Here is a 25,693-nt window from a genome sequence, read left to right as displayed (position 1 = left end):
TCCAGCCACATCTCTAAGGATTTCCAAGATGTCCGCAAAGGATACATCTTCAGAGGGAGACCATGGGGACCCTTCAGACTTCTCAAGGTACATATCCGATGTAACAGACTCATCTGGGGAGTCTATATGTTTCCTCTTACATGTTTTCTTCTGGGGAACCTCTTCGGTGGGGCATTCGGGAGATGTTTCGGAAAAAAGCGTCTTACCCAATGGGGCTTTCTGAGGCTCAGGGTCTCTGCGCTGTTGGGTAATTGCCTGTGCATAGACCGATACCAGTGCTTTCTGGGACGGAACGCTTGGTTCTGACAGTACAGACAATGTCCATGGGGACAGAGCTATCTTCATGGTTGTGAAGGCCCCCACTCTCATACCCGTGACAATCCCTGGTTCTGAAGAATCTGATGATTTTTCCATGACCACGGGGGTTGGCTCCGAAGCAGAGGTCAATCAAGCCGATGCTCCAAGGGATAAAGTTGGAGCCGAAAGAGTCTTTGTCTGACTGCCCCCCCCATCAGAACAGACTAGATACCTTGGAGGGCTCAGAGGTAGTCAGAGCGATTGGAACCAAAGAATCTTTCAGACGATCTCAGTTCCGTCAGTTTCATCACTGTCGGTGCCAAGCCTTACGGCTTCGAAACTTGAACTAGAGTTGGAGGAGGAACGGAAGATACAGGGATGGGCACCGTCTGCTCCAAACTCACCAGAGTCGGTGCCAACAACAATTTAACAAGTGCCAGTGTCTGCAGTAGTCTGTGCACCACACAATCCACATGGAATTCTGATAAGCTCCTAGAGGATCTGGAAGATGGAGCCGATGCCACTGATTGGAGCAGAAGAGACTGGCTACAAACTAGGTGAGCGGCTACGGAATGTAAAGACTGTCTGTTCCGACACACACGGAACCGAAATGATAGGTCTGTCTTGGTCAGATTTTGTTAGAGGTTGTCGGAGACATTCTGGGCTGTTTTGTCGATAGCTCCAATAATGGAGAAGGAGACGGCCTCTTTGCATGAGGTTTCGGTGAACTTTCATCCTTGTCCAAGGCTTTCTCAAAGAAGGATTTAATTAAGCCTCTCAAAACCAACTTCTTACGCTCTTGCAAGACCCTAGAATTAAAGGAATGACATAGAGCATGTTCCCTGCAGATGGATTGCTCCTAAACAATAAACGCAGTCTGTATGTCCATCCGCGATGGACATTTTTGGGACCACTTATAACATTTTTTGAAACCAGACAGTTTCACCTCTTTTTGTTTGACATTGCCAACAACACTTCTACACACACCCTAAAGACACCCTCTAACAAACGGGAGCCAACAGAAAGGAAGGCGTTCTAACTTAAACAAGCCTTAAACAAATCAAAAATTCACACACACACACTCAACGCTTCAGGTAACCTTAAGAATATTGGTAACTAGAAGCTAGACTTGGAAACCAAATTTATATGTGTATAAGTATATACAGATATATAAATGCACTAAACTAACCGCTCTACACTAAACACACTGAAGGCCAAAATACAGGGAGTAGAGATATTAGGGTTAAGTACAAATGAACCTCAAAAACACACGAAAAAATACAATTTCTGGCAATGTATATTAAAGAACTAATGGCTTATCTAATCAAATAAAGCTCTAAACACAACATCCTGAAAAAACACACACTAAATATGTAATAAACAACTAAAAAGAAGTTCTGTCTTACCATAACATTCCATCTGTATTGTTGATCCTCGTTCAGTCATTACGTATGGGTATCGGTTCCGACCTCGGAATCGAGCCGGCCATCTTCCAAGCTCGCGTCGGCTACAAACTCTCAAGCTAAACTCTTACCCAGAACTCTCCTCTCCCTGTTACCTTGATTGAGTTTGCAAGTCAAAAGAAGGTAGAGGCTACCTCTGGTCAAATGATCTAAAAGAACCGGATGGTGAGAACCACTAGAAGCCACAGTAGGGGGGAAGGAGGGAGGGTCGTAATGACTGAACGAGGATCAACAATACAGATGGAACGTTATAAGACATAACTTCTTTATCTGATATTGTTAATCCTAGTTCATTCTTTACGTATGGGACAGAGTCCCTAGCTACCTCTATTCCTGGGAGGCTCTCATGGAAGGACATACCTGAGCACCACAGAACCAAAAGATGATCTTCCCCTGGAGGCCAAATCCAATTTGTAATGATTGATGAAGGTATGAGGAGTAGCCCAAGTTGCAGCTACACAGATGTCATGTAATGAAGCTCTGGCATGGAAGGCAGCAGAAGCTGCCACCGACCTTGTCAAATTAGCCTTTATGGTAGTTGGCAATGGAATATTACATTATGTATAAATGAAGGTCACAAGGTCTTTCAACCATCTAGCCAATGTGACCTTAGCAACAGCACATCCTAATCTAGGTCCAGAATAGGCCAAAAATAACTGGTCTGATTTATGAGAGTCCTTAGTCCTGTTCAACTAGAAGCAAATTTGCCTGTGAATATCTAGGGTATGCAGGCGATACTCTCCTTTGTTTGAATGATTGAGGAAGAAAACTGGCAATTCAATGGTTTGATTAATGGACATTTCACAGATCACTTTCGGCAGAAATGAAGAATTAGTTCTCAAAGACACTATTCTCTATGAAAAATCAAGTATGGACTCTTGATGCATAAGGCTTTAAAGCTCAGAGATGTGTCTGGCTGAAGTAATGGCGACCAAAAACAAGGTTTTCCATGACAAATATCTGAGGTCGCAAGAAGAAGCTGGTTCGAAAGGTGGCATTGTTAGAGCTTGTAGAACTAATGACAGGTCCCATGGTTGAATAGGTTCTCTAAAAGGGGGATTCAGATGATTCACACCTTTTATGCAGGTTTTGCATAATTTGTGCGACATAAGAGAGGAGTCTTGGACACCCTCATGTAAATTAGATATTGCAGCCAAATGAACTCCAATGGTAAAGGCCAATAGACACGACTGAAATAGGTCAGCCAGATACTCTAGTATTATCGACACCGGTGCTGAGAAGGGATCTACTTGCTTTTCTTTCAGCCAACAGGTAAATCTTTTCCACTTGCTTAGAAAAGTAATTCTAGTGGAAGACTTAAGAGATGCAATAAGAATGTCCCGTACTGGTAAAGATCAATCAATCTGCCTGGCAATCAAGGGAATTGGAGGAGCCAAGCTGTAAGCTTCAGTCTGTCTAAGTTGGGATGAATCAGGTTCTGCAGATGTGAGATCAACCCCGAGGTTGGATGGAGGAATCCATGGTTGATCTAGCAGGTGAGGCCAAAGGAAGGGGAACCAAAGTTGACGAGGCCAATATGGTGCTATGAGGATCACCTTGCTCTTCAACAGACGGGCTTTCTTTAGAAAACGGGGAATGAGTGGGAGAGATGGGAATGCATAAAGAAGACCCGAGGGCCAATTGTGGACTGGAGCTTCCCTGGGTGACTGTCCTGGAGGGGGAATCAGGGCGAAGTAGTTGCTGCATATGTAGTTGATCCGAGATGCAAAGAGGTCGCAGCAAGGACGGCCCCAGCAGTGGAAGATCTCTGCCATTATCAAGGGATTCGGGGACCACTTGTGAGGTTGAAGAACGCACCTGCTGAGTCTGTCTGCTATCACGTTGGAACTCCTGGGAATGTGCATTGCTAGAAGGAAACGGTTGGTAGCCGTCGCCCATTGCCATATCCTCATGGCCTCTCAACAAAGGGGGTAAGATTTGGTTCCGCCCTGTTTGTTGATGTACCAGACCACCGCCATGTTGTCTGATTGCATCGCAATAGTCCCAGACGGCAGCAGGGAATGGAATGCTTGCAATGCCAGAAGCACCGCCCTCAGCTCTAGAACATTTATATGCAGTTGGGCCTACAATTCAGACCAAGTGCCTTGAACTGTCTGTCCCTGGCACAGCCCCACCCCTACCCCATCAGGGAGGCATCCGTGGTCACTGTAGCCTTGGGCTGCTGGGGGGAGAAGCGGCAAGACCATTGTGACGGGTTGTGGGTCATCCACCAATTTAAATCCTTTTTGCACCTGTGAGCTACTCGAATCTTGGCTGAAAGAGGTTATTGGAAAGGATACCACTGGGTGAGCAGTAGCCATTGAAGAAGCCTCATGTGAAACCTGGCCAGGGGGACAATGGTGATGGAGGCTGCCATAGAACCCAACAGCTGTAGAACAGAGTGAGCTGTGGATTTCTCCCTTGAAAGGATTGGCATCAGTTGTTGCTTTATCCTTAGAATTCTGTGCTCTGGAATGGATGCTCTGCAATTCTTTGTATCCAAGACGCCTATGAATTCTGTGCACTGAGATGGCGTGAGATTGGACTTTTGCCAGTTTATGGTTATGCCTAGCCTTTGTGCAGCGAGGAGAGAGTACGCCAGGGCTTCTTCCAATAGATGTCTGATGGGGGCAGAGATGAGCCAGTCGTCTAGGTATGGAAACACCTGGAATCCTTGTAGTTGCAAGTGAGCTGTGACGATTGCCATGCACTTTGTGAACACTCTGGGAGCTGCAGAGAGTCCGGAGTGCAGTACTCTGAACTGGTAGTGACTGGCTCCGGCACGGAAGCGCAAAAATCTTCTTGATGGCCTGTCCACTTTTATGTGGTAGTACGCATCTTGAAGATCCATCGAGCACATCCAATCGTCTTTTTCCAAAAGCGGGAGGATAGACTGTATTGACACCATCTGGAATTTTTGTACTCTTACAAACTTGTTCAATACACTGAGATCCAAAATTGGTCTCCAGTCCCCGGTTTTCTTTGGCACCAAAAATAGTCTTGAGTAGAATCCGGATCCTATCTGGTCTGGAAGGATTATTTGGATGACTCTTTTTCTTAGCAGCTTTGCTATCTCTAGTGCTGTTTCTTCCCTTTGACTGGGTGGAACGTCTGGTAAGTTTTATGAAGGGACAGGACAAAGATCAAAGGGGATATGATAACCTCTGGTTATAATCCTTTGCACCCAAGGATCGGTGGTGATGGTAGCCAGGCATAAGGGTACAAGGAGAAACGACCTCCCAACAACCTCCACAGGAAAGGAGTTGGACCGCTGTTCAGGAGCGTTGGTAGGATTGGCCAGGAAGAGAGTCCTTGGAACCCTGGTTACACGGACCCCCTCTGCCCCAAAAGGGGCGTCGTCCCTGTGAGTTTCTCCCTCTGCCTCTAGAGGAGAACTCTGCCTGTGTTAAAGGACTCTGAGACTTCTTGAACCTTATCTTCCCACTCTTTTGGTTTCGGGAGAAAGCATGTTGAGGGGAAGAATAATGGACACCTACAGCAGAAAAGGTCTTAACATCCTGTTCACATCTGGCCAGTGTGCTTTTAACTTTGGGTCCAAACGACGAAGAGGCTTCAATGGAAACGTTAAGAAAGGAAGCCTTAAAGGGTTCTGCGAAATTGCACAAGCACATCCAGGCTTGTCGTCTCAAGACCATTAGCTCCAGCTGCTCCTTCTGATGCGTGAGATATCAGTCGCATGGAGGAGTTAGATATTGACTCAATGGTGGCCAGCTGAGAGGCCACTTTGTCATGGACCTCATCAGACACGGCACCAGCCAAGGTTTCAGACCGCTCGGAAATTAGATCCCTTTGAAGCCTGGTAAAGTGTGCCATATAATTCAGAGACCTGATAGCAAAGGTCGTTGATGCAAAGGTGCGCTTCCCTATCCTGTCCAGGGCCTGGGACTCTTTATTGGGCGGATGGACAGTCTGGCTTCCTTCTTCCGCCAGATCCTTTTTGGCTGCGGCCGCCACCACCAGAGCATCCAGAGGAAGACATTTGGACCAATGGGGATCCAGATCAGGAGGGGACAAAATCTTATCTGGCCTCCGGCGAAAAGCCCCGATGGTGTCAGGAGCCTTCCACGCATGCTGCACGATGAGCCGAACCAGTTCATCGGCAGGTGGAGCAACCCAGGAGGTAGGGGGCCAGACGCGAAAGGCCTGCAGGAACACAGATCCTGCAGAGGTCGGATTAGAGGGCTGCTAGTCACCTCTCTGTTAAAGGATTTCGAGGATATCACCAAAGGATACCTCAGAGGGTGACCGAGGGAACCCTTCCCCATCATCAAAGTCTGCGTCTTCAGTGAGGGACTCTTCTGTGGAGTCCATGTGCTTCCTCTTGCACAAACTTTTCCAGTGAACTTCCTCAGAGGGGGAAGCTGGGGAAGACCATGGAAAGGAGGTTTCCTGTGGAAATACATCCTAAGGCCCTTGCGCCCAGTGTCCGCTAGGTGCGACTTGTGAACATAGCGGTCCAGAGGAGGGCGGGGAGTTAAGCACAGTATCGCCAGTAGAGGCCAGAGCCTTCTCCATCAGTTGGAAGGCTGGTCCACCTGAAGAGGGGTGAGTGTCCAGGACAGGGGTCACCCCTCCCCTAAGTGGCTCAACCGCCGACCCGGAGTCTCCACATAGCTGTGAAATATCAAATTACGTGTGTCACAACTATCATCCTGGGTTGTAGCATAACTCTCCTGCCACAAAGGCAACTGCGGTGCCTTAGTGAGGTCCATAAATGGAACCGTAGAGGGGGAAGACTGCTATATCAAGAAGCTTCAAAGGCAATGAAGGAGGAGAACAACAAGGGGGTCTTTGGCGATGGATGATCACCTCCCAAGGAAGGATAGGTCCTGGAGAGCGGGATACCTCTGGCCAGAAGCGCTTGATCCACAAGACACAACACGTCGTGTTCAAAAAGGCTTCTAGTGGACCTCACGGACACAGCTGAGGGAGAAACAGGTCTATCCCACAGAAGAGACAAGCTCAATGCCCACCTCACCAGTCCGCACTGAGAACAACGGTGCCGAGAGAGACTGGACTACGGGTGTCTGCACCGAGAAAATCATGGGTGCAGAAGTCACGGTCTGCACTGACAAAAAGATCGGTGCCAAACTGGTTGCCGGTACCGAAGCTGGAGCCAAAAATATCGGTGTCAATAACTGAGGCGTCGGTTCCGAGTAAGATGTCAGAGCCGATGTGGTTAAGGTCTGCACCGAATAAACAGTCGGCGCCGATGCAGTAGTAGTAGTCTGAACCAAGGAGCCCCTCGGTATCGATACAGTAGATGGAGCCGAAATCACAGATGATGCCGAAGGCCTTGGTTCTCGAAGGTCTAGGCACCAAAAGCGCTTGGGCTGATAGAGTGAGCTCCGAAGCAGAAAGCTTAGCCTTCTTGGGTCTTGGTTGGCGGGAGTCCCCAGCCGGGGATGAAGGCAGAGACTTGGCCTTTATAGGATCATCCGATTTTTTTCTTATGGGTTCTAGGAGGGGTTGAAACCTCCGACCCAGAAATAGCCTCTGAAAAGGGAGATTTAAGAAGTCCCTTCAGTAACAATTTATTTTTCCTCTCAATCAAAGTTCTGTTGGAAAAGTTTTTACAAATACCACAAGGCGGATCAACAGATAAGTGAGACACACCCAAGCAATAGACATACAGAGTGTGCATCTGACGTAGGTAATTTGTATCCACAATCTGAATACCTTTTAATTCCTGGACTACCTTTTTTATCTGCCATGAAAGAAAAGGAGAAAGAAGAAAGGGTACCAGCAATGGTACAAAAGAATACCTGAAGGTAATGAAAAAAGGAAGGGTTTACCAACGATGGTAAGGGAGAAAATACCTTGCGGTAAAAAGTGCAGAGTAAAGAGAAGGAAACTAAAGGGAATATAGTCACTAAATGCGATAAGGTAAGGGACAACAAATTAGAAACTTTTCTGACAGAAAAGGTTATATTAGACTAGTCTGACAACAAATATCTATACTTAGCTCAAGAGAAGTAGCTTGACATGACCGAATGGCGACAGGGCCAATGAAATTTGAGGTAACAGGGAGACGGGAATTCTGGGTACGAGTTTTGCTCGAGAGTTTGTAGCTGATGCGAGCTTGGAAGATGGTCGGAACAGATACCCATACGTAAGGAATGAACGAGGATTAACAACATCAGATCAACTATTTTGCAAGAGTACAATTTCTAATATCTAAAGACACTAAGCACACGATGGAAAAAAACAAAAGTTTTAGCTATAACCAGTTTTAAAGATGAAAAAAAGTACAGTTTTGTACCTACCATAAATGTAGATGTTCGAAGATCCACATTGCTGCAGTCCTTACATATGGGTAGTCCGCTGTCCTCGGTCGGCCCGAATACCAAAGTATTAGGCTGACGTCGGTCAAGGCGCTTAAAACTGACATCAGGACGGCAGGGTACAAAAGCGCATGACCGACGTCATATCCTCAGTCTTTTCTTGCCCCAGATGTCAGAAGGCCCTAAAAAGAAAGGGCAAAACCAAAAAACAGCAAAAAAACAACCAACCACCCCTGCACTAACCATATTTACAATATTTACAACCCAAACCACACAACCACCTCTAACTACAGAGGGAAGGAGGGAGAAATTGGACTGCAGCAATGTGGATCTTGAACATCTACATTTATGGTAGGTACAAAACTGTACTATGTTCTTCATCTCACATTGCTGCAGTCCTTACATATGGGTAGAATCCCAAAGCAGAGGTAAGGGAGGATGGCAAAACTATAAAGCATTAGGAGCTGCCAAAATGCCCTGTAAAATTGCAGTGGCAAATCCAGCCCTAGATTTAGAGTAAAGTGGAAGGTGGTAATGCTTAGAGAAAGTATGCACTGAACTCCAAGTAGCTGCCTCCAAAATATCCTTAGTAGCCACCCCTTAAAAGCTGTAGAAGTGGCAGTAGCCCTAGTGGAATGAGGCCTAATCCCAGATGGAACCTCCTTACCATGATGGGAATAACAGAAAGCAATACAAAAACCAATCCACTTAGAAATAGTTTGTTTTGAAACAGGTTTGCCCTGAGAACACAAAGCAAAAGAAACAAACAACTGCTGAGACTGCCTGAACCCTTTAGTTCTGTTCAAATAATATCGCAACTGTCTGTGTATATCCAAAGTGTGCAAAATCTTCTCCCCTTTATTTTGGGGGTTTGCATAAAAAGTAGGCAAATGAATAGTTTGGTTTAAAGCCACACTAGAAACCACTTTAGGCATAAAGGAAGGGTTAGTACGCAAAGACACCCTATCCTTGTGGAAAATTAAGAAAGGCTCAACCGCCATAAGGGCCTGTAATTCAGAAACCCTTCTCGCAGATGTAATGGCCAACAAAAAAGCAGTCTTCCATGATAAATATTTCAACTCGGCAGTCGCTGCAGGCTCAAAAGGTTGTAGAGTGAGTTTCTCCAACACAAAATTGAGATCCCAAGCAGGAGTAGGAGCTCTACGTGGGGTCTTATATTCTTTGCCCCTCTAAGGAATTGCTTAAACAAAGGATGAGAAAATAATGGTGGGTCACAGTCATAGTGAGCAGAAATTGCTGCAGCATGAACCTTTATAGAGAAGGACAAACCTTTGTCCAATAACTCAGTAAGGTATTGAAGAGCAACACTTAAGTTAGGTTTAGAAACATCAAAGTCCTTTGCTGTACTCCAAATTAAAAATCTCCTCCATTTATCTGCGTAAACTTTCCTTGTACTAGGCCTTCTGGCCTCCAAAATAACATTCAAAACTTGTTGTGGAAGCTAAGACCCTCCAGGGTTTAAAACAGAATATGCCAGGCTGTTAGATGTAGAGAGTGAAGTTTGACATTGAGTAAATGACTGTTCTCCTGAGACAGCAGGTGTGGAATCGAAGGCAAAGGCCATGGAGGCTCCCGTACCAGACTTCTCAGTAATGGTTACCAGTGCTGTCGAGGCCAATCCGGAGCTATTAAAATCATGGTTGGCTTGTCCTGTCTGACCTTCAGGAGTACCTTTGGGAGGAGAGGCAGTGGTGGAAAGGCATACACGTGAAGATTGCTCCAATTGAATGAGAGAGCATCCACTTTCCAAGCTGTGGGATGAAACCTTTTCGTGCAAAACTTTGGCAGCTGGTAATTCAGTGGAGAAGCGAACAGATCTATGTCTGGAGTTCCCCATAACACTGTCAATTTTTGAAATACATCAGGATCCAATTTCCACTCGTGGGGATCCATAATTTGTCTGCTCAACACATCTGCTAAGGAGTTCTGTGCTCCTGGCAGAAACCTTGCCTGAAGATTTAGCTGCAAACTGAGAGCAGTCTCCCACAAAATCATTGCTTGTCTGCATAGAGGATATGAATGTGTCCCCCCTTGCTTGTTGATGTACCACATGACAGTTGTGTTGTCTGCTTGAATCAACACCTGCCCTGGAAGAAGTAAATCCTTGAAAGCTATCAATGCAAATTGGACTGCTAACATCTCCTTCAAGTTGATATGTAAATGTTGAAGTCTGGCAGGCCACGTGTTTTGTACCCATTTTCCATTTAGATGAGCTCCCCAAGCTTTGTCTGAGGCATCTGTCGTTAGAATCTGACTCGCCTCTGGTCGGGTCACAGAGAGTCCCTTGTTTAGGTGACATTCCTGAGCCCACCACAAAAATTCCTTTTGAATGCAAGGTATTATCTGAACGACAGTGTCCAAATCTTGGCAGTGTTGTCCATACATTTTAAGATACCATTGTAGCTTCCTCATATGCAGTTTGGCATTGGGAAGTACCAGAATACAAGATGCCATGAACCCCAAGGCTTGAAGGACTGTCCTTGCAGTCAGCCTGGACTGACGAGACAATTGTTGGAAATAAAGAGAAAGATTCTTTTGTTTGTCCGGGGTCAAAAAGGCCATCTGGGATGCTGTATTCAGTCTCACACCCAGAAAGCACATGTCCTGAGAGGGTACTAGACTGGACTTTATTTCGTTCACAGAATACCCTAGGCATCTTAACACTGCCATCACATACTGTAAATGATGAAGAAGTTCGTCCTTTCCTTGAGCCAGAATCAGGCAATCGTCCAAATAAGGATAGATTTGTATTCCTCTTAGCCTGAAGAAAGCTACCACTGGAGCCAGAACCTTCGTAAACACTCTGGGCGCAGTAGATAAGCCAAAGGGCAATGCAGAGAACTGATAATGAAAAGTCCCAGCCCGAAAGCGCAGATACTTCCTGCAACTGGGCCTGATAGGAACATGAAGGTAAGCCTCCTTGAGATCCAGAGTCACCATCCAGTGATCTTTGCCCAGCAGAGGTAAAAGCTGCTGTAACGTCAACATTTTGAACTTGGGAATGTCCAGATATGTGTTGAGGATAGATAAGTCCAAAATGGGTCTCCACGTGTCCCCTTTCTTTGGTACTAGAAACAGGCGAGAATAAAATCCTAGGCCCACTTCTGGCAGAGGGACCGGTTGTATAGCTCCTATTTGAAGTAGAAGAGAAATTTGGTTGTGAGCCTCTAGTCTTTGCTGAGGAGGAACGTCTGGCATGCCTTTGAAAGGAGGTAAGGTATGGAAATAAAACCTCGGTGTATGATATCCAGTACCCATTTGTCCTGGGTAATTAAAATCCAATTTTCCTTGAAAAGTGCCAACCTTCCTCCCAAAGGTGCTGCCAGGCAAGAGGGATCTGGCAGCTGAAAAAGTAGGTCATTGGGCCTGTTTACGAAAGGACTGGCCCCTACCCCTCACTCGAAGATTGTGCAGGTGAACTCCCAACTCTAGGTCTGAAGGAACTCTGTGCTCTGCCTCTACCACGTCTAGATCTACCCCTAGACTGAGAATCATAAGAAGGATACGTCCACCCCTTAGCAGGCCAATTCCTACTAAACTTTGGAGGCTGCACTTGCAAAAAATCCTTAACAGTCTGCATAGACTTAGCCTTGTCCTCCATTTTCTTCAAGACAGATTCCACAGGTGGACCAAACAATACTTCAGACTGCAAAGGAGCATCCAAAATCCTTGTTTTAACATGGTCGGAAAAATTCTGATCCTTCAGCCAGGCGTGCCTGCGAAGAACTGAACCAGTGGCAGCCACCCTAGACGAGGCCTGCACAGCATCAAAACCACATTGTAAAGAATGTTTACCAACCTGCTCAGAGACATGCACCAAATCTTGTAATTCTTTACACTCAATGCCTTCTGCCAGAGCATCCACCTTAGATTTCAATTGAGAAAGAAGATAGTTTTGATATTTCAACATATGAAACTGGCAATTCAAAGCCCTCATTGCTAAGGTAGAAGAAGTATAGACCTTCTTTCCCCATCTATCCAAAGCTCTGGCCTCTTTATCTAGAGGAACCGGATTTTTTACAACAGAGGCCTTGACCCCCTTGGGTCCCTGACTAATAGTTTCTGGGTCCGCCCTAGGACTCTTATAAAGATATTTATGAGCCTCAGGCACCCTGTAATACCTATCTGGCTTAACAGGCGCAGGAGGCAGAGAATCAGGATTAAGCGAAACCTCTGAAAACACATCCTGCACAACATCTAGAACAGGTGGAATAGCTAAGGGCCTATGTTGAGGTAAAAGCAAAAATTCCCTAAGCCTTTTCCGAGAATCAGAGAAGTCTTGACCTTCCCACTTAAAATGCTCCCTCAGAGTGAAGTGTCTCTGAAAAAGAAAAATCCTCTGGAGGAGAAGCAGAAGGCGTGGAGTCCTCTGCATCAGAATCAGAATAAGGAGAGTACTCCTGCAAGTCTTCAGCCGAAGACTCTGAAACATCTGAAGCCTGTTCAAAACTTCCCAACTCTGGCTCCACCCTAGGCCTCTTATCAGGAGGGGGCAAAGAACCTCTAATCAGAGTAATCAAATCTTCTGCCATTTTAAGCATGTGCTTCTTAGGCACAGACCCTGCAGAACTAGGAGTGACACCAACAGATGCTAAACCTGGCATGCCCCTGGGAGAAGCCTTGGAAACAGAAGGAGAGGGCCTAACCACCCTGGGAAGGGAGGGGAGTACAGTAACCTGAGAAGCCCCTTCAGCCTGCCCTGCCTCAAGAGAGGCCACATCCTGCAAAATTAAAGTCTCCCCCTGAGACTCTAAAGAAGTCTCCGTCGGACCAACCGGTTCCACTGAAGCCTCTAAAGAACCGGCGTCCGGAACGGATGACTCATCTTGCCTGGGTTTAACTGTTTTGTCTTTGCGCTTCTTGGAAGCGGCGCGGAGAATCCGACGGCATATTATAATTGCACCGCCATCAAGACCAGCCTAGCACAATCTAACCTTCGCAATAGTGCGCTTATTGAACCTAGCACAGAAGCGACACCCGACTACGTCGTGCTCAGGCCCCAAACAAGGAATGCACAAAGAATGATAATCCCTATGCGGTATCTGTTTCCCACAAGAAATACAATTATTCACTTTTTCTGACATCCGGTACTACACTGAGGCAAGAAAAAATCAAAATAATCCCCAACGGGGTACTTAGCCAACTTGGATTCGGTCTGAAACTCCGAACTCGAAAAATTTCAGAACGCCGAACGGCACTTGCAACGCTGCTTCTGCATCGGACCATGCGGCAAAAAAGACTGAGGATATGACGTCGGTCATGCGCTTTTGTACCCTTACGTCCTGATGTCAGTTTTAAGCGCCTTGACTGACGTCAGCCTAATACTTTGGTATTCGGGCCGACCGAGGACAGCGGACTACCCATATGTAAGGACTGCAGCAATGTGAGATGAAGAACATCAATTACTACTTAGCTCTAGCTAGTCGTAGAACCGATCTGTTTCAGCAGCTAACAAGATCTGAGGAAACCACTGCAGCATCATGGGATAGGGATGGAGCCATGAACTAGTTTCAGATCTCAAGCTTTAGTAAGTGGCAGAGTCAGAACAGAGGTTCGGTTCTGCACCCATCAGTATAGAATGAAGATGAGACAGGACTTCACATCAACACATTTACGGGCTACCTATGTCCAGTAGCATAGCAGGCAGTCTTGGAGTAAATTTTCTGTTTCCACATCCATAGATCCATGTTGAGCTTAAATACAGGCAGGGGTGAACCTTGTTTTATGTGGATGGGGAGTCTGTTCCAGAGCAGTGGTTTCCACTACAAGATGAAACTTTCTCTACAAGCCATTCCATTGAGGTTACAGAATTTTAGATCCCTACACAGAGTATTTCTGATAACATCTGACATGCTGATGTGCAGTGCATCTAAACTGGGTTGCATGATGCCTTATATGCCCGACAAAGATCACTTCTTAGTCTGTAAGCTATCGAGTATAGTGAGAACTTTGAGTCTGTTCACCTAAGTAATGTTGCTTAGGCCTTTTCTCCTTTTAGTAAGACATCTCTGTGGACATTCCAGTTGATGTATGTATCTTGGCAAAGGGGGAATTATACTCAATGAATGACCTAATGAGGGCTGAGCAAAAGGGACAATAAAGTACAGTTGTGTACACACTTACCATAAATGTAGATGTTCGAGTGTATTCACTGTTGCAGTCATTACATTTGGGTTATCTGCCTGCAGGTAGCCCTCAGCCAGCCTGAATATCAAAGTCTTGGGTCCTGAGTCGGATGCTGTCGCTTCTTCCATGACGTCGGGGGTATAAAGCATGCAGCAGACGCCATTACATCAGTTTTTCTTGCCCCAGATGCCAGGTGCCCCCATAATGGGAAGCAAATATATATAAGGTTACACCTCCAACAAAAAGCAAATACACCAGAAAGGTGAAATACACTAAAGAAGAAAGGTATAGCCAAGAGAAGTCAGGGGGTTTGAGGGTGGGTAACCAGGACTGCAACAGTGAATACACTAACATCTACATTTATGGTAAGTGTACACAACTGTACTATGTTCTTCGTGTTTCACTGTTGCAGTCATTACATTTGGGTAGATTCCCAAAGCTAAGGAAGGGAGGCAGAAGTTAGAGAGCATTAGGACCAGCTATTAAGCCCTGCAAGACTGCAGTGGCAAAACCAGCTATGGATTTAGAAAAATAGGGAAGTGGTAATGCTTGGCGAAGGTATGTACAGAGCTCCAGGTAGCAGTTTCTAGGATGTCCCTGGTAGGGACACCACTGAGAAAGGCTGCAGAGGTAGATGCAGCCGTGGTGGAATGTGATCTTATCCCCTGTGGGGTAGGTTTTCCATGGTGATTACAGCAGAAATGAATGCAGCGGCCTATCCATTTAGAAATGGTTTGCTTTGAAATGGCCTTCCCCTCTGCCCCTGCAGCAAAAGCAACTAGCAGCTATTCAGTTTTTCTGAGAGACTTAGTCCTGTCCAAATAAAATCTAAGTTGTCTGTACATGTCCAAAGAGTGCAGCATTCGTTCTCCTTTGTTCTGTTGATTAGGAATAAGGGTTGGCAAATGAATGGACTGATTAAAGGGCACACTGGATACCACCACAGGAAGGGTTGGCCTGAGGGACACCCTGTCAGCATGGAAGATGATGAAGGGCTCCACTGCCATGAGGGCCTGTAATTCAGACACTCTTTTTGCCGAAATGATGGCTAGAAGGAAGGCTGTTTTCCAAGAAAGGAATTTCAACTCTGCAGCTGGCTCAAAAGGGGGTAGAGTGAGCTTTTCTAATACAAAGTTAAGGCCCAAGGCTGGAGTAGGGGCTCTCCTGGGTGGTCTTAAATTTTTGGCACCTGTGAGGAATTGTTTCAGCAGGGAGTGAGAGAAGAGGGGTGGGCTCAGTATTATAATGTGCTGAAATGGCTGAGGCATGGATTTTAATTGATGAGAAGAAAAGGCCCTTGTGGAGCATCTCTGTTAAGTATTGAAGAATATGCGGTAAGCTGGGCGCTGTTGTGCCCATCCCCCCCCCCCCCCGAGTCTGGCTCCAGGAGCAGTATCTTTTCCACTTTTCAGCATAGGATTTTCTAGTACTAGGCCTCTTTGCCTCCAGAATGACATCTAGCACCTGCTTACTGAGAGATGCTATTGAAGAGCTCAGGGAATTAGCCAGGCTGCAAGGTTCATGGTTTGAAGCTGGGGATGCAGAATCTGGCCCTCCTGCTGGGACAGTAGGGAAGGGGTCTGAGGCAGGTGCCATGGCTCCAGCAGTGACATACTGTGCAAGAGGGGGTATCAGTGCTGGCATGGCCAGTCTGGTGCAATCAGTATTGTCCTTGGTTTCTCCTGTTTGATCTTTAGCAGAACTTTCGAGAGGAAAGGCAGAGGGGAAAGACAAACTGAGAGGCTTTCCCAAGTGAAGGACAGGGCATCCACTTTCCAAGTTTGACTGTGGGGAATTCTTGTGCAGAATTTGTCCTATTGGTAGTTCTGAGGGGAGGCAAACAGGTCTAACTCTGGGTGCCCCCATTTGTTTCTCAAAATGTTGAATATCTTTAGTTCCAGTTTCTACTCATGTGGGTCCATGAGATTTCTGCTTAGGTCGTCTGCCAGTGAATTTAGCTTGCCTGGCAGGAATTGAGCTTGTAGGTGCACTTGGTAGCTCAAGGCTGTGTTCCACGGAGCCATGGCTAGTCTGCAGAGAGGATACGAGTGCGTCTCCCCTGCTTGTTTATGTACCACATAACAGTGGTGTTGTCCGTCTTTACCAATAATTGCCCTGGAAGAATGTGGTCCTTGAAGGCTCTCAAGAATTCTGTACAGCTAACATTTCTTTTTGATTGATATGCAGGTGCATCTGACTCTGGTTCCATTTGCCCTGAATGCACTGCCCTACCAAGTGAGCCCCCCCATGCATAGCCTGATGCATCTGTTAGGGTTTGGGTGGCAGGGGGTAGAGTGAATGGCAGTCCCTTGCTGTGGTAGCAGGCCTCGGTCCACCAAAGGAACTCTGTCTTTATACAAGGAAAACTAGGAATCATTGATTCCAGGTCCTGAGAATGTTGACACCATAGGCTTTTTATATACCACTGTAATTTCTTCATATGCAGTCTTGCATATGGAATTAGTAGAATGCAAGAGGCCATGAACCCCAGGGCTTGCAGGATTTTCCTTGCAGATAGCTGTGTCTTTGTGGCCAGTAGTTTGAAGTAGGCTGTCAAATAAACTTGTTTCTCTGGCGTGAAGTAAGCCATCTGAAATTGTGTTCAAGCTTGGTCCCAGGAATACAATTTGCTCACAGGGTACTAGATGAGATTTCTTTTCATTTATGGTGTACCCCAGTGAGGTTAGAAGTTTCTTTACAAATGCCAGATGACTTAGTAGCATGTCCTGGATTTCTGCCTGAATTAGACAATCGTCCACGTATGGGTATATTTGAAAACTTCTTTGCCTGCAAAAATGCAATGACTGGAGCTGGGCACTTTGTGAATACCCTGGGTGAAGTAGATAAGCCAACGGGAAGTACAGAGAACTGAAAGTGCATGTAGCCTGCATTGAAGCATAGGCATTTCCTGCAGGATTCCCTTACTGGAATGTGCAGGCAAGTTTCCTTTAAGTTTAATGTTGCCAACCAGGCATCTTTGCCTAGCATAGGAAGCAGCTGATGAAGTGCTAGCATTTTGAATATTGGGATTACCAAAAAGGAGTTCAGAATAAAGAGGTCCAGGACAGGACGCCAGGAGCTGTCTTTTCTGGGTACCAGGAAAAGTCTTGAGTAAAAACCTTGTCCCTTTTCTTCTGCTGGGACAGGTTGAATAACCATGATACTTGGAAGGGAGAGAACCTGCTGTTGAGGCAGTTGAGCACGGCTTGGAAGGTTTACAGTTAAGTCATTGTGACAATTTTCCATAGGGGGGTGTCTTACTATTTCCAGCTTTGGAAGTGGGAGTCCCCCACTGCTTAGGCCTGTGAGTACCTTGAGACTGTAGCCTAGGTGGACTGCTGTTCCTGGGTTTGGACTGAGAAGGTCTGGAAGAGACAGGAAAGGACCAATTCTTGAAGGCCAATGCCTACTGAATCTGGGAGGCTGTACTTGCATTAAATATAACAGTTTGGATAGATTTTTTTCCTCCATCTTTTTAAGGACTTCTGCTTTGCTGCCAAACAGGCGGTCTTGGTTTAAGGGAGCATCCAGTAATTTAGCTTTAACATGATCTGGCAAATTTGTCTCCTTAAACCAAGCATGGCGTCTAAGAACAGACCCAGTGACAGCAGCCCTGCAAGATGCTTCTAAAAAGTCAAAACCAAATTGCAAAATAGGTTTACCAACTTGTTCAGCAGAATGCATTAAATCCTGTAATTCTTTATTTTCAGCACAATCAGGAATTAACATCATTTTCTGTTTAAGTAATCCCATAATATGCTGCTGATACTTTAACGTATGAAACTGGCAGTGTAAGGCCCTAATGGCCAAAGTAGCAGAAGTGTATACCTTCTTATCCCATCTGTCCAAAGCCCTGGAAACTCTATGAGAGGGAGTAGGGTTTGTGGCAGTAGTAGCCGTAATGCCTTTAGGTCCCTGGGAATTAGTTCTGGGGTCCGCAGTAGGATTTTTGAAGAGGAACTTGTCAGAGTCAGGTATTTTGCAATACCGGTCATATTCCTGGGAGCCGGAGGTAAATTGTCTGGGGCCAGGCTAGATTCCAAGAAGGCATCATCTACAATGTCCAGGACAGGTGGGATAGCTAAAGGCCTGTGTTGAGGCTGGAGTAAGAATTTCCTAAGCCTCTTTTTGGAGTCAAAGTAATCCAGGCTTTCCCAGCGGAAATGCTCCCTAAGTATGTGCAAGGTTTCACCAAAATAAAAATCTTCTGGAAGGGAAGCAGAGGGAATACAGTCCTCTGCGTCAGAATCCTCATATGTAGTTAAGGGCAAATCCTGGTAATCAGAAGAAACAGAAATACCAGAATCCTGATCAGAAGAAGCAGACGGAAAATCAGTTCTAGGTCTCTTAGAGGGAGAAGGCTGGCTTCCCCTAATCAAAATAACAAGGTCTTCAGCCATTCTGATCATTTGTTTTTTAGGCATATGGGCCTGACCATGCAGCTTGGACGTCTGTTTTCTAGGTGTGGGTCAGTTTTAGGCCTTGAAGAAGAAGGCGGCGTTGGTTTGAAATGCAAGTCATTAGGCCTGAATACACCCTAAGAAGCCGGTGCCTGCACAGTGGCTCCGGACCCATCCAAGTAAGAGACATCCGCAGGATCCATGGGAAAGAAGTATCTCGTGGCATACCGGAACTCTGAATGGGTCTCAGCAGAGGCCTGCGAATCTGAAGTAGTGGATATCAGGGGCTGCGAAAGCACCTCACTGAGTACCAGCGAACTGGCGACTAGCTTAACAGAAGTATCGTCAGTAGCTTTGGACCTATGCAGTCTGTCTCTGTCTTTATCTTTACGTTTTTTCGGACTGTCGGTAGTCAGATGGCTTACCGAAGCCATTTCTGGATAATTAAACAGAGTACCGAAAAAGTTTTACACAAAAATGAACAGACGAACAGTTTGAGGATTGAATAAGGCACAAAACCGACAATGAGGGACGTCGTGGTCTGGGCCTAAGCAAGAAATGCAGTACGAATTAAAATCTTTATGAGGTATTTGCTTTCCATAGTTAATACAATTGTTAACTTTTACTGACATCAGTTTAGAGCAAGAAAAGGGATCCCCAACGGGGTACTTAGCTTTTTTGAAGACTTTGGTTCTGAAACTCGAAAACGAAAATTTCAGGAGTCAGCCAACCGGCACTTGCAAACTGCTTCTGCTTCGGGCACCGCACAGCAAGAAAGACTGATGTAATGGTGTCGGCTGCATGCTTTATAGCCCTGACGTCATGGAAGAAGAGACAGCATCCGACGCAGGACCCAAGACTTTGATATTCAGGCCAGCTGAGGGCTACCTGCAGGCAGATAACCCAAATGTAATGACTGCAACAGTGAAACACGAAGATCATCATCCCTATCTCTGGACACAATCCCTTTATTTATAAGTTGTGCAACAGAGCTGGTTCTTCTTACAATGGACACATGCTGGTCAAAAGTTAGGTCACTATCCACATTAAGTTCCCAAATCCCAAGCAAATAATTCAGAAATGATGTTCTAAAAAAAATGTATTATATCTATTACATCCTTTGCAGCAGTGACCTTTACATAAGTTTTCAAATATAAACTACAGTGAAGGAACACCTGATGGCATGTTCAAACATTACTGAAACACAAAGTAATAAAGGTCATCACAGGAAATATAATTTTTTGCCTGGATTTCAAAATACAGTAACAAACATTACAATGTCCCAGAGGAAACAGAACTCCTGTTGGACAACACACGGTAATCCAATGTCTCTTAAAGACACTGCATGTAATATATTATGCACGTTTCATCCACTTCTACAGGAATATTTAGGAGAATCCTCATGCAACATTTTACAAGCTTACTCTCAATATACCAACATATCTCAAATTCATTAAGAATCATCTGAAAGAAACTTGTCTGCTGAGTTGTACTTCATGTCCTAAAACCAGAATTTTTTTGCATGCCTTAGCCATCTCACCTCAAAATAAATGCAAACAGGCTAAACAATGAAGCGGTGGTACACACAAAACAACTTCGTAACATGGACCATGCTGCTCACTCACCAGTCTTTTGCTGTACAGCAACGCTGTGCTGCTGCCACTGGAAATGGCCCAGCTTGTGAAGTTCACCACATGCATTACTTGCCGTGAAAGACCATTAATGTCATGCTGCTGCTGCATCAGCTTCACCTGCCTCTCTTTTGTCACATTCTGAGGAAATAAAAGTTACAGATACGCAACCATTTAAAGATGATCAACGACAGACCCACAGCCAGTCAAGTATACATAAAGAGTTTAGAAAGTACAGCTGGGTAGGCAACTTACAGTAATTATAGACATCAAAATGGTCAATGTTGCAGTCAAAACTTGAGAGATCTAGCTAAAGGCACAGTCTGATATTACAATTTAGAGCAGAGCACCTTTCCCCATGACTATTTTGGTATCATATTTTAGAAATATTTATGTACCTAGCATACAGTCAGCATCTGCCCATTCTAATCTTGCTTCTTTCGTGTCACGAGTAGATCAGACAATACCCATGTTACTGACTTGGTTTAACCCAGGATTTTAGTTGATAGCTAGAACATACCTCCTTCAAGAACATGAGCAAGAGGAGGAGAGGCCCAACGTGCAGGATGAAGGGGGGATATACAATTACTCACACTAGCCTCTTGTGGTCTCAGTGCAGTAGATAGGAGGGAGAGAGACAGGACACCAAAAGTAACCACACTGGAACATCTGTAAATATGCTAAGTTGCCAGTACAATCACCACTATGTTCTATGCATACACTAAACTTCAAACAGTAACAGTGGAAAAATGGCTGTCTGATCGTCGTCTGGTCTTAAATCCTAAAAAAAAAAAACTAAATTGCTACTTTTCTCCCTCACCAACAGGTCTAACCCACTCTCATTTTCTATATACTCTAATAATGGCACTACAATCTCTCCAGAACCCCATACAAAACTATTAGGAGTCATTATAGACAATAACCTTAAATTTGATATACACATTAACAATACTGTCGAAATCATTAACAAAAAACTAGGGTCACTTTACAAAATCAAGGTAACACATGTGAGAGATGCAACCATATAGCCAAACTGGAGGCTAAGCTCTCTCAACTCAGTACTGGCGTAACCAGTCAGGAGGAGAAGGAAACCACACTGACTACAATTCCAGTCTCACATAGACCTACCACGACAACAAACCAAACACAAACACACAAAAACATACTAGGAGGCTCTAAATAAAAATCTGCCTAAGCAGCAGAGACCTCTAAAGCAGACACGCAAGCAACCGCTACCCCAAAACAAAACACGTGCAACACATAGCTCACAAAGCCAGTGTGCCGAACAGTCACAGCCCTTAAGGCTAAACAACACACCTGATACACTTGTAATAGGTGACTATTGTCAGGCACACTGACGTCCCGCTCACCAGGCTGAACAAGGAGAAGGTCACTGTGAGCTGCCTGTCGGGCCCTAGGGTCCGCCACATAACACAAGCACTCAGGTCACTCCAAGGCAAGTACAAATATGACTCCGTCATTGTCCATGCTGGTGTGAATGACCTGAGACGTACCTCCCTGGACTTCATGAAAAGAGACAGAGGAGCTCTCTGAGCATGCAGCCCAGGCCGGTATGACACTGACCTTGAGTAGCATCTTACTCTCACCAAGAATGATGCCACAATATGAAGTTAAGATGAAGACAAGATGATCAATTTCAACAATTGGCTTAAGTGTTGGTGTCATTCAAAGGGGATCCAATGCCTGTCAGCCTGGGATGACATGCTCGACAAGCCACGATGCTTCGCTAGGGACGGCTTGCACCTGTCACCCCTGGGCTTTCGGATATTGGCAAAGGCTCTTGCTACCCCCATAGTGCCTTTTTTAGGCAAGGCTCAAAAGACAAACCCACCTCCATAGGTATCACAAGGGATAAGAAACTAAGAGTAATGCTAATGCTACTCAACGCCAGAAGTCTAAACCTCAAAATGCACGCACTCGAAACTCTCCTTAGCATGGAGAACATCGATATCTGTGCAGTAACAGAAACCTGGTTGAAGGCTCCCGAGAGCACTCCAGCACTACCAGGTTATACCTCATACCATGCTTTTCGGCCCCAAAACTTGGACCGAACCACAAAAGGAGGGGGAGAATCAATATTCGTCAAAGATACCCACAACTCCAGGTTGGTGGCACAGCAGGAAGCATCAGAGACTACCCATGTGCAACTAACTGTGGGTAAAACTGCCTTCCAGTTTATAGCCTGCTACAGACCACCCTCCCAAACACAGGAACCCCAGTCAGCCTTCCTGAGAATACTGGAAAATATGAAGGTCTCTCCAAACACCATTATATTGGGCGACTTCAACTACCCAAACATAGTCTGGGAGCATTACTCTAGCTCCAACACCCTAGCCCAAAGGTTCCTAAAATTTATAAACTCAAATGCTATGGAACAACTTGTTACCACTCCCACAAGAGGGGAAAACGTACTGGACCTGATCATCACCAATATGGGGACACTATGCTCCAGACCAGAAGTGTATCCCTCACTGGTAAGATCAGATCATAAACTAATCTCACTGGATATTCACATCCCAACCCCACCCCCTGCCCAGAAAACCACAGTGAAAAACTTCTCTAAAGCAAATTTCACACGCCTCAAAACCGAGGCGAAATCCTTCAAAGCCCCCGGTCCTGTGGAAAATACGGCCCAGACCGCAGAATCCTTTATAAACGCATTCTATGAACACCTTCTGGAATGCATGGATCATGCAATCCCAAATAAAACCAAGACCCAATCCTCCAAAGGCAGACGTCCTGTCTGGTGGACCCCAGCCATAAACAAACTATACAACAGAAGGAGGAAGCTACTACATGATAGAGCAAAATCCCAAAAAGGGAAGGCATCTCTGATCAGTATTAGCAAAAACTACGGGCACTCATAAAATCGTCTAAGGCCAGCTTCGAGAGAAAAATTGCACAGGACACTAAGGATAATCACAAGGCTTTCTTTAGTTATGTTAGGAACCTGGGTGGGAATTCCCAGATATGCTCAGAATTAGTCCAAAATGACAAAAAATACACTGAGCCCACAGACATTGCCAACATCCTAGCTGACAGGTTCAGTGCAAACTCCCCCCCCCTCCCCACCAAAAGGGCAAATATCTATCCCAACAGAGTGCTGCCCCCCTGACATCTCAGATGCTTAGTTAAGAGCCGCCCTCTCCAAAGCAAAAAACACAGCATCAATGGGACCAGATGGTGTCCCGGGCTGCGTCCTACATGAACTCCAAGAAGAGCTAAACCCAAACATAAAACTACTGTTCAATCTTAGCCTTACTACAGGATATGTACCCAAAGAGTGGCGTACAGCAACAGTGGTCCCCTCTCCACAAAGGTGGTGCCTCAACGGATCCTGGAAACTATCGCCCCATAAGCCTGACTAGCTTGGTCTGCAAAGCTATGGAAAAGATCATCATGGACCTCATAAATAAAGATATTGGGGACCTACAGACACTGGATCCTACCCAGTTTGGCTTTGTTAAGGGCAGATCCTGCCTTGTAAACCTGGCGATTTCTTTGAAAAAGTCACCAAGGCCATTGACGAGGGGAAGGTGGTCCACACAGCCTACCTGGACCTCGCAAAAGCCTTCGATACAATACCCCACTCGGGCATTATAGATAAGCTCACCAGTTTAAATATAAACCCCTATGTCACTAGATGGGTTGCAAACTGGCTCAAGGACAGAACCCACATGGTTAGAATTGCTGGAGCCATATCAGACTGCAAACCAGTTACAAGTCGCGTCCCACAAGGCTCAGTCCTGGGACCTCTCTTGTTCGGTATATATTTCTCGGTGGTACAGGCCAACACGGAAGGACTGTGGCTGACCAAGTTCGCAGATGACTGCAAACTGGGTGCCATAATCAACTCCGACACAAGCATCCTCCAAAAGGGTCTCATAGAAACAGACAACTGGTGCCAGAGCCATGGCCTCAAGCTAAACGCCAAAAAGTGTACAGTCATCCCCTTTGGCAAAAACAAAGTGCCCACAAATTACCACATAGGTGGTAATCCATTAAGTACAGAAGAAGTCATTAGGGACCTGGGGACCCAAGTTGATAGCAATCTCTCATTTGACAACCACTTGGCCAAAGTGGTTAGAAAAACTTTCTATATAGCCCACCTAATCATGAAGGGATTCACATCTAGATCAGGGGAGGTCATCGTGCCTCTTTACTCATCCCTCATCAGGCCATAATCGAGTACAATGCCCCTTTTGGGATGTACCTTACCAGACACCTGCAGCAACTGGAAAGACCCCAAAAGTACCTCACCAAGAGGATCAAAGGGCTCAAACAGATGCCATATGCTGCCCGGTTAAAGAAACTCCAGCGCTACTCAGTGGCATACCACCTGCTCAGAGGCGATCTGTGCCTGACGTATAAAGCCATGTCCAACCCGGAATTAATGGACATGCTGCACCTCAGAAAATCCAAATCCCATCGTGTTGCGCGCTCGAGAGACTTGAACCTCAGCACTGAAATAAATAGGACATGCTGGAGGGACAGATTCATAACCCAGAGGCTCCCTTCACTCTGGAATAAAATCCCAGTCCAGGTTAGGCAGAGTCCCACATTGACTCTCTTCAAGAGGAATCTTGATGAGTGGATGGGAGATCGTAGGTTTACCCCGGCTATCACTTCTGTGTCACTGTTAGACAGAGGCACAGTATATAAACCTCAAAAAAAGGCATAGCAAAATTAATTTAAAATGGGTGGCAAAAGCCAAACACACTCTGGCTAGGCTTATAAATGCCCTAGGGCAGATAGCCTAGTATGAACCTATGAACCTAAGACTTTCCTAACCCCACCTGCTCGAACTGCCACCCCACCTGCTCGAACTGCCATTGCACGCTCCTACTTACTCGCGACCTTACTCTATGCTTCCCCTCTATTGACTAACCTAGGTAAAACTGAACTCGGTAAATTATCAACTTGCAATAGTCACATTGCTAGATTTGCCACTGGCATGCCCTACAAGACACATCACTGTACAGACCTAAAAACACTCGGGTGCTTAGAACTACTTTCCCTAATCTGGCTTAACCAGCTGTTAGTTGCATTTAAAGTATTAAACCAACCTGATAAAACACCAGCACTCAAACCCATAATTTAACCCTACAGCAACCTCAGTACACTTAGATCATCAAACAAACTGCTTGTCCAAACTATCAAAGCATTTAACTCAGCTGGTACCTCTCTGTTTGCTAACTACGTTGGTAAAATTTGGAATTCCCTTCCAGCAAATATTACTCTAGAAACCTCCATTAGTCAATTCAAAAGTAGTCTAAAACAATACTTTAAATTACATTGGTCCTCCCAATGTTCTAAAATGACTAACACGTTCACTACTATTGCAAAGGAATTACTCCAGTGCTCAACTACCCTGAGGCTTCCAGGTCCTCATCATATGTAAAACTGTTGATTACTAAATGCATCAATTG

General features: G+C 45.5%; 1 protein-coding gene across 1 annotated transcript in view; it reads right to left on the bottom strand.

Annotated features, from left to right (window-relative positions):
• The window catches only part of TRIM33 (tripartite motif containing 33), a gene marked incomplete in the record, with an annotated part of 2,559,229 nt that overhangs the window by 962,153 nt on the left and 1,571,383 nt on the right, over nucleotides 1-25,693 (bottom strand). The window contains 1 exon segment of the mRNA XM_044076157.1: nucleotides 20,238-20,384. Coding sequence (XP_043932092.1) covers nucleotides 20,238-20,384 — 147 coding nt within the window.

Source organism: Protopterus annectens, chromosome 7.part0 (assembly GCF_019279795.1).
Source record: "Protopterus annectens isolate FY-2018-M chromosome 7.part0, PAN1.0, whole genome shotgun sequence".
Classification (NCBI taxonomy): Eukaryota; Metazoa; Chordata; order Ceratodontiformes; family Protopteridae; genus Protopterus; species Protopterus annectens.
This window is presented reverse-complemented; position numbering and strand designations above follow the sequence as displayed.